This window comes from Mya arenaria, chromosome 14 (genome assembly GCF_026914265.1).
Source record: "Mya arenaria isolate MELC-2E11 chromosome 14, ASM2691426v1".
Taxonomy (NCBI): Eukaryota; Metazoa; Mollusca; class Bivalvia; order Myida; family Myidae; genus Mya; species Mya arenaria.
In genome coordinates, this window is record NC_069135.1 from 9,989,869 (window position 1) to 10,003,459 (window position 13,591).

The following is a 13,591-nucleotide window of genomic DNA, read 5'->3' on the forward strand; positions in this document are numbered from 1 at the left end:
ATTTTCTGTGACAAAAAATCGAAGTGGGGGCATCCGTGTCCTATGGACACATTTCTAGTTTTATCTACAAAATTGTTGCACTATTTTTGCAGATATTGCACTCAAAGACAAACTTCAATAGGGCCTTCTTTGTTAGCCCACAATTCTCATAAATTCTTGAATGAATCTTGTCTCAAGAAAGAAAAAAAGATGAAATCAAGTCACATACATGTTTTTTGTTCTTATATGTTTATTTGACATTTAATATTCATTTTTACAATAAATAGCATATAATAAATTCATAATAAATAACAACATAAGCTTGACACAGTTTCCAGGAACTGTCTCCTGATATCACAGCTCAGATTCGGAACAAGCCATTTTAGAAATCAATCATTTTGTATCACAAGAATAATACTGTTTTTCGGGGAACAAGTATAGAAACGAGGATTGCATTAAAAACACTCAACCTACATTTAAATACTTGGGGAAATAAAACAAAACAATGTATACATGTTGCAAAGCATATGAAATATGAAAGAAAACTTAGAACCTAAGGTAAAAGTAGCAGCTAGTTATAAAACTAATGTCTTGCAATTGAAAATACTTCACTGCTATTTGCTGATAAAGCATACACACACTGAAGGCACACTTGAGTCCTAAGCAGAAGATCACAATCAGTTCATGCTTAGTAGCCGAAGTAGGATGGCACTTCATCATTGTTGTACTGTACAGTGTCCACATGTCGCATCATCTTCTGGGCAGAGTTCCTGAAAACATGAGATAGGTAGATTGTAAAAGGTGCATCAGGTTGCCAATAGACGATCAAGATTTCTACTTCCTTGAAAACTGTTATTCCTGCTGTTTTCCTTATTTTTTTGGACTTAAAAATCTACTTTTTTCCTATTTTGTCAAAAAAAAGAGCTATTTACCCAATATTAGATGGTGCTGAATGAAAATTGTCAAGCCTAACAAAACATCGTGCATTATACTGGTAGTTTCCTAAATTTTATATTCATTTGTTAAACTTTTAAATGTTATATCACAAAAACTGGAGTTCTGTATTGGATATGTCACCTGTCAGGAGGCACATTGCATCATTGTCAAAGCCAATTTGGTACTAAAAGTTTACGCCATAGCAAATGCAGATACATGTATTTTGTATAAAATAAATATATAAAACCTTTTTAAAATGTCCATAGCTTAAAATACTAAAATATCTCTTGAAATAAATAAATCATCTATTTCAGCAAAAAAAAAATATGGAAAGTTGAACAGAAAAACATTTTCAATATAGTAATGCCTTGTTGACCAAACCAAACATTGCTTGGTAAGAGTATATACTCAATGTATGGTTTGATTGCCTGCTGAAATTAGCAGTTTTAAGTTTTGACAATTTCAAGGGCCTTAACTCTGAAATAAATAATGTGATCTGCTAGTTAATCAAAAACAAATTAGATAGCGACATTTACCACCACGCAAACACCAACTTGCGAGGGAACAGATAAGATATGATTGAGTTTGAGAGGACAGTTAAAACTGAATTAAGTCAAATTTTGACAATTCACGGGCCATAACTATGAAATGAATAGCCTGATTTGGCAGTTGATCAAATTTGTTCTTGTTTTTAAACATTGTAGCCAAGTTTGGTTAAGATTGGAAATGAAATGCCTCAGTAAGAGTGAGAGCATACAATTTAAATGTGTTCACATTTTAACCATTTAAGGGCTATATCTCAAAAAGTAATGGTGTGACTTGAATGTTGATCAAACTCAGTCGAGATATTATGCCAATAAACATTGTCACCAAGTTCAGTAAAGATTGGATAATAAATGCTTAAGTCAGAGAGCAGACATGAAAGTGTGATGCTGCAGATGTCTTTGGGCTCTAACCTCAAATGGGCGGTAGATTATATACTCACTTTGTGACTCCCTTACAGTAGAGCAGGATAAGAAGGCTCAGCTTCTTGCAGCCTTTCCTCAAATACTTCAATGCCTTGTCTCTGTAATAGATGAACATACAGAGTATACTCCCATTATAATAAATCATTATTGTAAAAGTCAGGATTTTAATTGCACAGGTCAATAAGTATGTGGATAACTCAATTAGAAGAGCACTCAATTGAAAGCAAGGATTCCCAGGCTCAATACACAAATTGGCCGCAGTTTACATTATTAAACAGGCCTCATAAAAGATAAGTTGTTAATATTGTTCAATTTCCTATGCAATTAAGATAATAATGTTGGAAAAAATATAATCGTTGCAATAAAACTGTCCTAAGCACTGTCTAAATACCGTCCTGCTGTTCCTCAAAGACCAGTACACGCAGCTGCTATAACCCATAATATGTACATTTGTGACTTACGTGATAAGAAGACAGCCGCTGACATCAAGCTGTACAAGGTAGTGGCAGACTCCAGACAGGTACTGGATAGACAGGTCAGTCACCTGTAGACATACAAACATGAAGGTTTTTAAGCAACAAAGGACAAAGTTTATTGTTTCCACATCTTTGCAATGATAAGAGATTTTTTGAAAAAAAATATGTTATAAACATACATTCTAGAAGTTAAGAAATGGTTAAATTGGATGATAAATTGCAATGTATTCTGTAATACTGTAGGAGCTGCATGCCATATAAGATTGTTCAGGCAATTTAAAAAATCGAAGCACAAAACTTTTTATACCTGGTGAAATGACAAACAAATAGCAGGTGCACACATTCTATATAGAGTTTGGAGCTACATGCACCACATGATTTTCAGACCATTGCAATGCACTACTTTACAAACTAAATGTGACACATTATATTGAGACTTTAGCTATGATAATTGTTAGAACAAATGAAATATCAAATAAATCGCAGATGCACATTAATGCCTTTGCTGAACAACTTTCCTATAAAGTTTGATGAGTGTATGTTCAATACTTTGAGCTACATGTGACAGAATATTTTCAGTGACACGACTGATCATGATATAAGCAACTCCTATATTGCCCCCAGATATCTACAAATATGGGAGTACAGTCAGACTTAACTTGCTGCCTCTTATTCAAAATTGCAGTAAGAAACAGAAAACTTACCAGTTTACAGCCAGCTAGATTGAGTACATTTAACATCCTACAGCAGAAAGCAAGGTTCTTTATTGCACCATCGGTGATTTGCTGGAACAAAAATACAAATCAGTTGTAGTTACAATGTAGCTGGTTTTGAGGTAGACATGGAGTGGCAATAATGCTGAGTTAGATTTTAAATCCATGATGTAGAATCTAAATATAAAGTTAACCTGTGGCCAACTTATCCGGGTTTAAAACAGTTGGCTTCTTTAGAAAATCCTTTAAATTTCTATAAACACAAGCATGTGACAATAAATTAACTTAACAAGTGTTCAAAACAAGACAAACATTTAAGCACTAAGCTCTGGCCCCACCCACCATGCAGTGTGAGAGGTCGAGTCTCTCTATGTTCTTGCACTGCTGGGCAAACTTCTGGAGGCCAAGGTCGGTAATGTTCACGCACTCGGAGAGCGTCACGTCTCGCCGACTGTTGTTGCCAAGGGCAGCCAGACCCTGGTCCCCGCAGTTACAACCTGATATATCAACTGACGTGAGGCTATGGATTTGCCCGATAAGTTCGATACCAGCCTCAGATAGATGTTCACAGAAGCACAGGCTCAGGTATGTCAGATTGTGGCACCTTGGGACAGAGGAAAAAAGCATGTTTAAGTACTTATGTGATTAAAAATATAAGATAGCCATGTATTTCTTGCTATTACAAGACGGGTTTCTTGCTTTTGAAAGTAAAATGCCGAAGGCAATGTTAATATTTTTCAGCTGAAGTCTGTAGTTATTGTACCATATTTTTCTCATTTAAAATAGAGTTAAGCTTTGTCAGAAATGTAAATTTAATTCATAATGTGTACTGCAAATGGCAATACATTCAACTATGACCTTTTAAATTTCATAAAAGCATTACATTGTAGTATAAAACAGATAATTGGATCCCAGGGTAATATCAGCGTATTATATTCATTACCCATCAGGTTCGCTCTACATAAGTGAAAATAAGAAACCTATTATAACAACCATCCTAAAATGCTGTACCTCTTGTGTATATGGACCATGGTCATGTCGTTGACACAGATACAGTTGGTCAGGTTGAACTCCCGCAGTCGCGGACCACAGGGCCCCTCCACCAGGGCCCGCACCCCCTTCTCTCCAACCCTAGAGTTAAATAAAAAGTAATAGCTTAAACATAACAGTTCTATCTAATATTACTTCAAAGTTAAAAAACAGCCAATTTTTTATAATTTGAAAAATTAATATCTTGGTGTATACCAATTGACCGGCAAGCTTTGAAGACAGCCACGGTGTTCCATGTGGCCAGCCAGCAACACAACTGAGCTTAACTCAAACCATGTTTATTGGGAACTGGGATACATGAATGATTATGACTGTCACGTAACAAAGAGTTACGTATAGAATGTGACGTAATACGTTATATTTAAGATATAATTAAGATTTAATTAAATGGATATGTGTCTACATACTGTATGTTTAGTAATGTAGGGCATATTTGATTGTCATTTGAATATGAAAATGGTTGACAGCCGACCTGGTACAAATGTACAAAATGGTCATGTTAATTACAAAAACGTGTATTCCTTGGGTTGTAAAGCTGTCATATTCAGACCACAAATTAGTATAAGAGAAATGATTTTGGATGTAAAAGGACAGTTGGGTTAGGCAAGGCAGGGAACGAGGCCTTGGGTCCTTAATGGACGGCAGTTGGGATGCGAGATTACCTTAAATGTCATGCTGTAATATATACTGATTATTATACTTAGAAAGAACGGTGAACAATAAAGACTTAGAACACTTGAACAGTTGTTGGTTGGTTACTGAACGAACTATCACGAAAGTTAAGTGAGCGTTGGCGTTACGTGACATGACATCAAAAATGTTGCAAAAAAATGCTTAAAATAAACATAATATTGTTTCATTTAAGTCAAAACATGCCATAATATAAACGCATTGTACTGTAATTAGAACAAGTCATACTAATGAAAAAGGGAGAACCTCTCACTTGTTCAATATTGAATACTATTATTTTTCAATACTGTTCTATATAAATCATTAAGTAATTCTAGAATTCTAGTCATTTGAAATTTAGCAATTTTTGAAAACATGAATGTGAAGTGTCTTTGGGGAGGGCTATTTCGAATTGACTCTCATGTTTTATTTGGTCCAACATCATTCTTTAATATTGTATTAAATGTGAACAAAACACTTGTATCGATAAAGAAACACCCTCAAAAGTTTAACTTAGAATTTGGTAGTAAAGTTATTAAAATTTGAATCATTTTCGGCTTGGCTTTACAAAATTTGGTTCAAATGAGCGATGTGAGTATCTGTCAGTTGCTGTTTGGTGTATGTCCATAAAATTTAGTAAAATAACTGAATTTTTACAAAGTTTCATAAAAGAATAAAGGTGTTTTTTAAAAAATATGCATTTATTATTAATGGTTGCACAAACTTTTCAGGAAAGTTAACACAAATATGACATTTGAATTAAGTTTTCAGTTTCATGGTCCTACTTCAAACTAGGTTAACAAGTTATCATGCAGAGAAAGTTTTGTCAAGACTGGTCACCATGACCCATGAACCTCGAAGGGCAACCTACCACTGAAGGTGCATGGACCATAGTCAACTGTTTCCAAGTAACAGTGCGGAAAAAGTTAACATTAAACCGTTGCACGATACCTTTGACATACTAAAAGAAATTAACCATTGAAATTTTCATGGCCCTTTGTCAAACTGTTCTCAAGTTATTGAGCAGACAAAGATTTTAAAAGATTTATAAGTAGGTAGTTCATCCTACTCTTGTGCAAAACCAGTTAGTGTCTAACACTGAAGGCACATTCTTGAAGGGAGTAAATATTACACTTTGTCAAGTTGCTATATTTTACTTGATGCTATTTTATAAGGCTAGTTATCTTAAGGAACATCATCACAGTAACTTGATAGAAATAGAGATTGTTTTTATTATGAAAAAGTGCTTGTCTTTCCCATTGTGTAGACATAGGTTAGAAAAAATCAATGACAGACATGAAATTTGTAGTTTTTGACCAGAGACGAACAAACATAGGGGTAATTTACTGGTTCTTTAATTATCTTTAATATCTATACATAATTTATGTAAGGTAAAATAGGAGACTAACCTGACACAGTCTGCAAAGTTTGCCACAGCAAGGTGTTTGCAGGGAGCCAGGGCTTTGAGAGCTAGGTCAGTAAGGCGTTGACAGTCTGCAATGTAGATATGCTCCAGGTTCACGCAACTCTGACCTATCTGCTTCAGGCTGGCATCTGAGATGCGTTGGTTACCTGTGAAGAAAAAAGAATGATAACGGTATGTTTGGATTTATATTTTATAGTGACTGATTTAATAAATTTGCACACATCTATATGCTTACACAAAATTCTCTCATAGGCATTAAGAGTTAACTCGATATGAATATTTCTAACAACTCAAAATTTTAAACTCTTAATGTATGTTTCAAGCTCAATCACCGCCCATTCACCTTCAATCTTGATTTTCTTCAGGTTCTTGTTGCTGGCTATTCTTTTGAATGCCTCATCGGAGAGGTTAGGTGAGCCAAGTAAGGAGAGTGTGCTGATCTTGGTGAGTTTGGCCGCAACAGGGAACAAGCAGTCGTCACTCAGTGTTGGGAAATCATTCAACAGCAGTGTCTGTAGATTTGTACAGCCATTGGAAAGATTCTTGAATCCATCTGGGGTAATCTGGAGATAAAACATGTGACATCTTCTCTTAAACATCACTGTAATACCATAATAGAATAAATGAGCCTGTTTGTAAGTTAAGAGGTCTCCTATTAAAGTTACAATACCTTTATGTTTTATGTCACCTTACAAAAAACTGACTGTTGCCATGGCAACAATTGAGAACCAAAATAGAGCTGTAAAACATGATCCTTTGCAGTAAATATGCTAAGAATTAAAATAAAGATATAATTTAATTAAGATTTATAATTTTAATTAATCTTTATAAAAATCATTTGTTTGTATAAAAGTAGGAAATCTTAAAAACGGGTTCATATTGTTCAATTTATATTTTCATGAAATATTTTAAATTTTTATTATGCAGCATCAAAGGATAACACAAATAACAATAGGAAAACACTGACTTTACAACAGTAATACTGTTCCCTCTTTTAATTATTGTGACCCAAGTTTAATATGAAAATTACATAATTTACATTTGACTGTCAGCATGTAATACATTTAGCTCGAAAATTCAAGATAGAAGATCATTAAGATATTTTGTTGAATGATACTAAGCAGTATAAGAGCAACTTGTTACCTGTAGACATCCGGAGAGGTCGATGTAGTCTAGTTTCTTGCTGTTCTTTCCGGCAGAGAGGTACAGAAGGCCACGGTCTGTGAACTTCTTACAATGGGCCATGGACAGGTACTGCAAGTTGCTACAGTTCCTGGAGATGGGAAAGGGAGAGAAAAAACAAATGAATACAATTGCGCATGAAGGCCTGCTTTCTTATCATGCAACTGTGTGAATAAAATACTGTCTTATTGCACATTGCATAATAATACATGCCTTTTAATAAATTTTTCTGGCATTTGCCAGATCTTTTCAATCTGTCTGACGTCTTGCTTGTGAGATAAATGAAACTTCAGAGGCTTGGATGTGCAAATATAAAGAAAATCACACTTTTATTTCAGAAAATTGTAGTGATTTTCTATAAATGTAACACTTTTACACCATCAGTTAACTATTTGGAAGATTCCAATATCATTCAGTTATATATTAAACCTCCATTATGTATATCTGAAGATATTACTTTGCAATAGTCCTGAGGGAGGCATCGGTGACCAGAGTGTGTGAGATGTTCAGGTACAGCAGGATTTTACAGCCCTTTGCCACCAACTTCAGGTGCTCATCCTGGAGACAATTCACAATAGAGCACATAGAGATTTATTTGGTAGTTTAAATTTCTTTTTCTCTCATGCCTTCGAGGCTAAAATCATAATGCTGAATGATTATATGTCATCTAAATAGTTCATTACAATGTTTGATTTAATACTTAGCTGATTTAATGCCTTTTTTATTTATAATTTAGCACAAGTTCTTTGCCCTACGATCAAATTGTGGAAGTAAGTGAATAGTTCTCACATTAAGACCTGTACACTCCGAGAAATTAAGGTCCTGCAGATTACTGCACTCGCTGATACTGATGAAGGATGGCTCGGAAATGAACATGCAGCCACGCATGTTCAGGTGGATCAGGTATGGCCGACATTTGTACAGCAGCTTTGTCACCACCTTGTCAGTTACCCTGGTGATGTGCAGTGGGAAGAATGAGAGGATTATGAGGCTATTAGCTTTAATACTCAAGAGAACAAGATATGAGGTAGGTGTATTTCTATAACTGTATTATATGTGATGGATCAACAAGGTATTCTATTAGTAGAGAATACCTAATGAATCATATGTGGTAATTAAAGGTATAATTCATATTGATATAATTCATCATGCAATTAAAAGAATTATTACACAATTTTTCTGTTTTCAAGATATAAGAGTTGAAATCATTAGTAAATCAATGCAAAGATACCAAAAACATCTTAGGGCTATTCCAGTAACCGACGGGGGAAGGCAATTATTTAAATAGTATATATGGGTGGGTGTCTTTTTTGGCTAATTTGGAACCCACAAGTGTTTAAATGGAATAGCCCTTAACAAAACATGTAACATGTTAATAAGTGCAACATCAGCAGTAAATTATGTACAACAAATATCAGTCAAACAGAGCAACCAGCAGCATTGCAGGCACAGTGATACAGGATTCATGTCACACACAGACACAGGGACTGAATGTTAGACACTTCAGCAATACAAACAAACATGTAGCACAACAAAAAGTGAAATAGTGATCCTCATTTTCTTAGAGTTTGTATGTACAAGCACATGTAACAAGTTTGATACATCTATGCATGCGTGAACTTGCTACCATTAGTTCTTTATACAACCTAACAATTGTATGTAATGTATTAGGAATTAAAATCATTCAAGGGAGGTAACTCAGGATATTGGGATTTCAAGGAAGAGAACCTTAGCATATTTTCATCAATGCTCACTCTGCGATTGCACTCTGGAATATATCTGAAGGTGCAAAATGTCCAGTAATTGTGTGAACTCAAATTGTTTAAAAAATGCAATAAGAATTTTTAATGTTATTACCCCTATTTGTTAAAAAAACAACAACTGCATATTTCATTATTTCACTACTCGACTGGAAATTGAATTTTTGACTACAGGATTTGGCTTGTAATGAAAAAATGTCTTTATGTTAGAACGTGGTAATCCAGAGACTGTATGATTTGTAAATATTGATAATGTTTATGTGATGATGTGGCAAAATCTAACTGTTACCATCTCAAGATGAGAAGCTTTATTATCATCTTATACTTGACTAGAGTTCTTCCTATAAGTGTCCAAGCAACATACATGGTACATGATTGTATAGTTACATATTTAATGATCTATAAATCTACAGTATATTGAGATACAATATTGACAATATGTTGAATATATATCAGCAGATACAATTCATGCTAAACATTTGTTATAGCGCATACTCTGATATCGGTTTCAACTTTCTGGATATTCTGTGAACAAACCAAGACATGCATTAACTAAGATTTGGTCATGCTACAATACCACTGCATATTCTTCCGAAAAACTTGACAATTTCACACAAGCATCACTTATTGCTATCTGATATCATTCAACTTTGAAATACAACTGATCTATATTGTACACAATCTTAACAAAGCATTACCACTTAATATAATACAAAAAAGCCTTTGAGTATAATTGGGTATTCAAGAGCATTGAAAAACTTAAACAATCATTTGTACTTGGAATGCTTTGCAAGATATACAAATTCTGACATATTAGTTAAATGCAATCAATTTTCACACAAACACCGCTCACCGATGCAACGTTTCAACTTCATGATCAACAAGACAACTGATTAGTGGCTTTAAGCCTGCAGGGCCACTCAATTCACATGTCTTATTAAGCCTTCTAGCATACCCTTCCAAAATACTTAAAAATAAATGTAAGGTTAATAACAATTATGAAACTAATACAATAACATAGACAAATAAAAAAATATCAAAATTAACCCTTATACATTGTAACAAGAGCTGTCACAGAGACAGCACGCTCGACTATTCCGCCGCTTTTCCATGTATAGATTGAAAAGTTTTGGCGAAACATGCATGGATCACTGTTAGATTAGATTTCAATGCAATCATGAAGTGCTGAGATATTTACATAAATTGAATTGGAAAATATTTGAGGTGGTACGCAAACTTGAAAGTAAATTCTAAGTCGAAAAAGGGGCATAATTTTGTCAAAATGCTTGATACAGTTACCTCCTCCTGTGTACAGGTTGGGGGCATGATGGTGAACAAGCATGCAAAGTTTCAAAGCCAGATGTCAATGGACTTTGAAAATATTTGAGGTGGAACGCAAACTTTAACATAAATTCTAAGTAGAAAAAGGGGCATAATTCTGTCAAAATGCTTGATAGAGTTACCTCCTCCTGTGTACAGGTTGGGGACATATATCAATGGACTTTGAAAATATTTGGGGTGGTACACAAACTCCTACAAAAACTTTAACATAAGTGGTTACGCCGACGCCGACACTCGGGTGACTAGGATAGCTCTCCTTATTCTTCGAATAGTCGAGCTAAAAAGCACAGCTTAGCAAAAGATAGCATTTATTTTAGCCTCCCTAAACAATTTAGATGGCCAAACCAAACTAGAATAGGTACAGCTATACCATTGGTGGGGACATTGAGCATTATTAGTCATTTTTATAGGTTATTTTAAAGGTCCTTTTTACTATTATAAGACCCCCTTACGCTTATTGCAGTTCATTTATACAGTCATTGCCTCTGGTAAATTAAAGTCTACAGGGAATGTACAACTGTGTGTTCTAAGCATGAATGAAATAAACTGCACAGGTGTAATATAGTGCCAAACAACATGTCAGTAAGTGAATAAAGTCTTTCAGTGAATGTACTTGAACAGTTCCACGTGAACAAATGTACAACATTCACGCATTTACCATTACGCTAATGTAACTGCTTAATAAGTACATGAGAGAAAAAAAAGAAATGTTATCATGAAAATAATCAGCAAAACACTAGCTGTCACAAAGACAGCGTGATCCACTATTCCGCAGCTTTTAAGTTCAAGGATTGCTAAGTTTTGGTAAAACATACATGGATCACTATAAAATTAGAATTTATGTAAAACCTTAAACAAAATTTCTAAGTCTAACAATTAATGGCCATAATTTGCATTATATGACAAAAATAGTTACCTAACATAATTATTTAAGGAGGTTGGATGGCTAAGTATTATTGTATAAGGTCTCAATGCAATGCATCAAGTAGTTCCTAAGATATTAATATATGTGTGCTTACATTAAACCCTTAACCAGAATGCCTAAGTTGAATAATGGAGCCATATTTAGCATTATATGCAAAATAGAATTGTCTAACTTGGTTAATTATGTAAGGTGGGAATAAATGTCCAAAGTTCCAATGGAATACATGACGTATTTGCTGGGATATTGGCCAAGATGTGGCTACATGCATAACCTTAACCAGAAGTCAAATAATTTCTAAGGGCCATAATTTGCATTATAATTATGCAAAATAGAGTTATCTAACTTGGTTATTGAAGTAAGTTGGATGGTTGAGTACTGCTGTATAAGGTAGCAATGCAATACCCCCAGTAATGCTGAGACATTTACTATTTAATGTAGTTACATGCAAAACCTTCACCAGAATTTATAAGGAGAATATTAAAGGGCCATAATTTCCATTATATGCAAAAATAGAGTAATCTAACTCGATTAGGAGGTTAGATGGTTGGATGGATGTATACTGTTGTATAAAGTCTGAAAATTTAATACATAACATAGTTGCTGAGATATTAACCTATGTGTGCTTTCATGCAAAACCTCACACAGAATTTCTAAGTTGAATGATAAAGGGTCTTAATAATATGTTAAATTGAGTTATTTAACTGCATTAATGAAGTAGGTTGAATAGTTGGGAATATATTTCTAAAGATTTAATGCAATAAATGATCAATTGCCGAGATAATGACGAAGAGATGCTTAAATGCAAAACCTTAACCTAGGTGTGACACTGACACAAGGGTGACTACTATAGCTCTGCAATATTCTTGGAATAGTCAAGCTAAAAACTAGTAAATAAATGTGTTATCAAGTATATTATCTTTGAACATAATTACCGTGTCTTAATAACGATAACCAAATATTTGTTTATGTAGAAGTTTAAAAGGAAAAGACAAACACATACCTGTTCCTAACTCTGTGAAAATCAAGCTGAAATGCAAGAAAAAACAAGTAAACAGCATGCCTAATAAGTGGAAGATGAGATATGACTTTGCAGAAACAAGATTCCTTTCCAACTCAAAAAGATTAAAGACTGAAATGAATTTACTTTTACTTCAAGCTGAATGTGATATCTTCTTTCTTAATAATGGCAATTGATTTACCAAAAATGTATTTTGGAAAGAGAAAATAATTATGGCTGAATTTAAAACCACAGACACTGATGGTGTTCTAATTAACATAGCGGTAGATTTTAATAAACCAGAGTATATGGAAAGAATGCCAACGCTTGACTGTCATTGTTTTTCATTCTAAAAAGGGACATAACTCAACAATTACCAAAGTCAGAGTTAATGGCTTTGCTATTCATGTGTGCATTGTCTCTGGCAGCATGACGTTTTGGCGTTAAGGCCAAGGTTAAGTTTTCTGAACCAAGGCTATGACAATACCTTGACTTTTTTCTTTCAAAAAACGGACAAGCTACAAATCATTGACATACTCTGTTCCAGAGTGAGTTTGCCTGTGTGATGACCTTCCAGGAGCGACAGACACATGCACATCGGGCCAGGTCTGCTACATCCACATATCGAAAAATCTGAAAAACAAAGGCATGATACAGAAAAGGTCAGTCTGAAAAACATTGTCATTTTAGAAAGTTCAATAATTATGTCAACTTATTACATAAGTCGTTACTGTTAAATATCTTGGCACACTGATTTAATAAGCTCAATCTAGAGAGCTTGAGGACTAAAAAGTCATGACCATTAACTTTGATCCTATATAATTATCTATTATGACAAGAGGAAACAGGTTTGGAGGTAACAAAACATAATTATGCAATAATGCACATGGATTGTGATGTACTTCATTTTCCTACAGTATTTTGGGGTTGACTAAGTGCCAACAGATGCACTACCTCATCTCAGTATGTGCCCTTTATGCCTGTATACTCCTAACCTCTCACACAAATGAGTATCGATCAGTTCCCTGTCTCCCTCTTACTCCAACCTTACCCCACAAGGCCTGGTATTTACACTGGTTACCTGTATGTAGATCCCTTATGGCAAGATGGAAAAGGATTCATATGTTTCCAGTTTTCACTCCTTTTCAACACACACCTCCCCACCCCAC

General features: G+C 34.4%; 1 protein-coding gene across 6 annotated transcripts in view; it reads right to left on the reverse strand.

Moving 5' to 3' along the window:
• Nucleotides 1-108: 108 nt before the first annotated feature.
• Nucleotides 109-13,591, reverse strand: part of LOC128217188 (dynein regulatory complex subunit 6-like) — a 28,631-nt gene continuing 15,148 nt past the window's right edge. For 4 of the 6 annotated variants that reach the window (XM_052924141.1, XM_052924136.1, XM_052924139.1 and 1 more), the window contains 14 exons: nt 12,960-13,055; nt 12,426-12,451; nt 9,655-9,684; nt 8,189-8,351; nt 7,857-7,957; nt 7,361-7,490; nt 6,561-6,780; nt 6,201-6,363; nt 4,084-4,203; nt 3,415-3,676; nt 3,064-3,144; nt 2,345-2,427; nt 1,901-1,981; nt 110-749 (listed from right to left, as the gene is read on the reverse strand). In XM_052924141.1, coding sequence (XP_052780101.1) covers nt 668-749; nt 1,901-1,981; nt 2,345-2,427; nt 3,064-3,144; nt 3,415-3,676; nt 4,084-4,203; nt 6,201-6,363; nt 6,561-6,780; nt 7,361-7,490; nt 7,857-7,957; nt 8,189-8,351; nt 9,655-9,684; nt 12,426-12,451; nt 12,960-13,055 — 1,638 coding nt within the window. In that variant the 3' untranslated portion in view covers nt 110-667. Of the gene's footprint in view, nt 750-1,900; nt 1,982-2,344; nt 2,428-3,063; nt 3,145-3,414; nt 3,677-4,083; nt 4,204-6,200; nt 6,364-6,560; nt 6,781-7,360; nt 7,491-7,856; nt 7,958-8,188; nt 8,352-9,654; nt 9,685-12,425; nt 12,452-12,959; nt 13,056-13,591 lie in introns of all 6 variants that reach the window. The other 2 variants (XM_052924142.1, XM_052924140.1) reach the window with 2 other exon arrangements.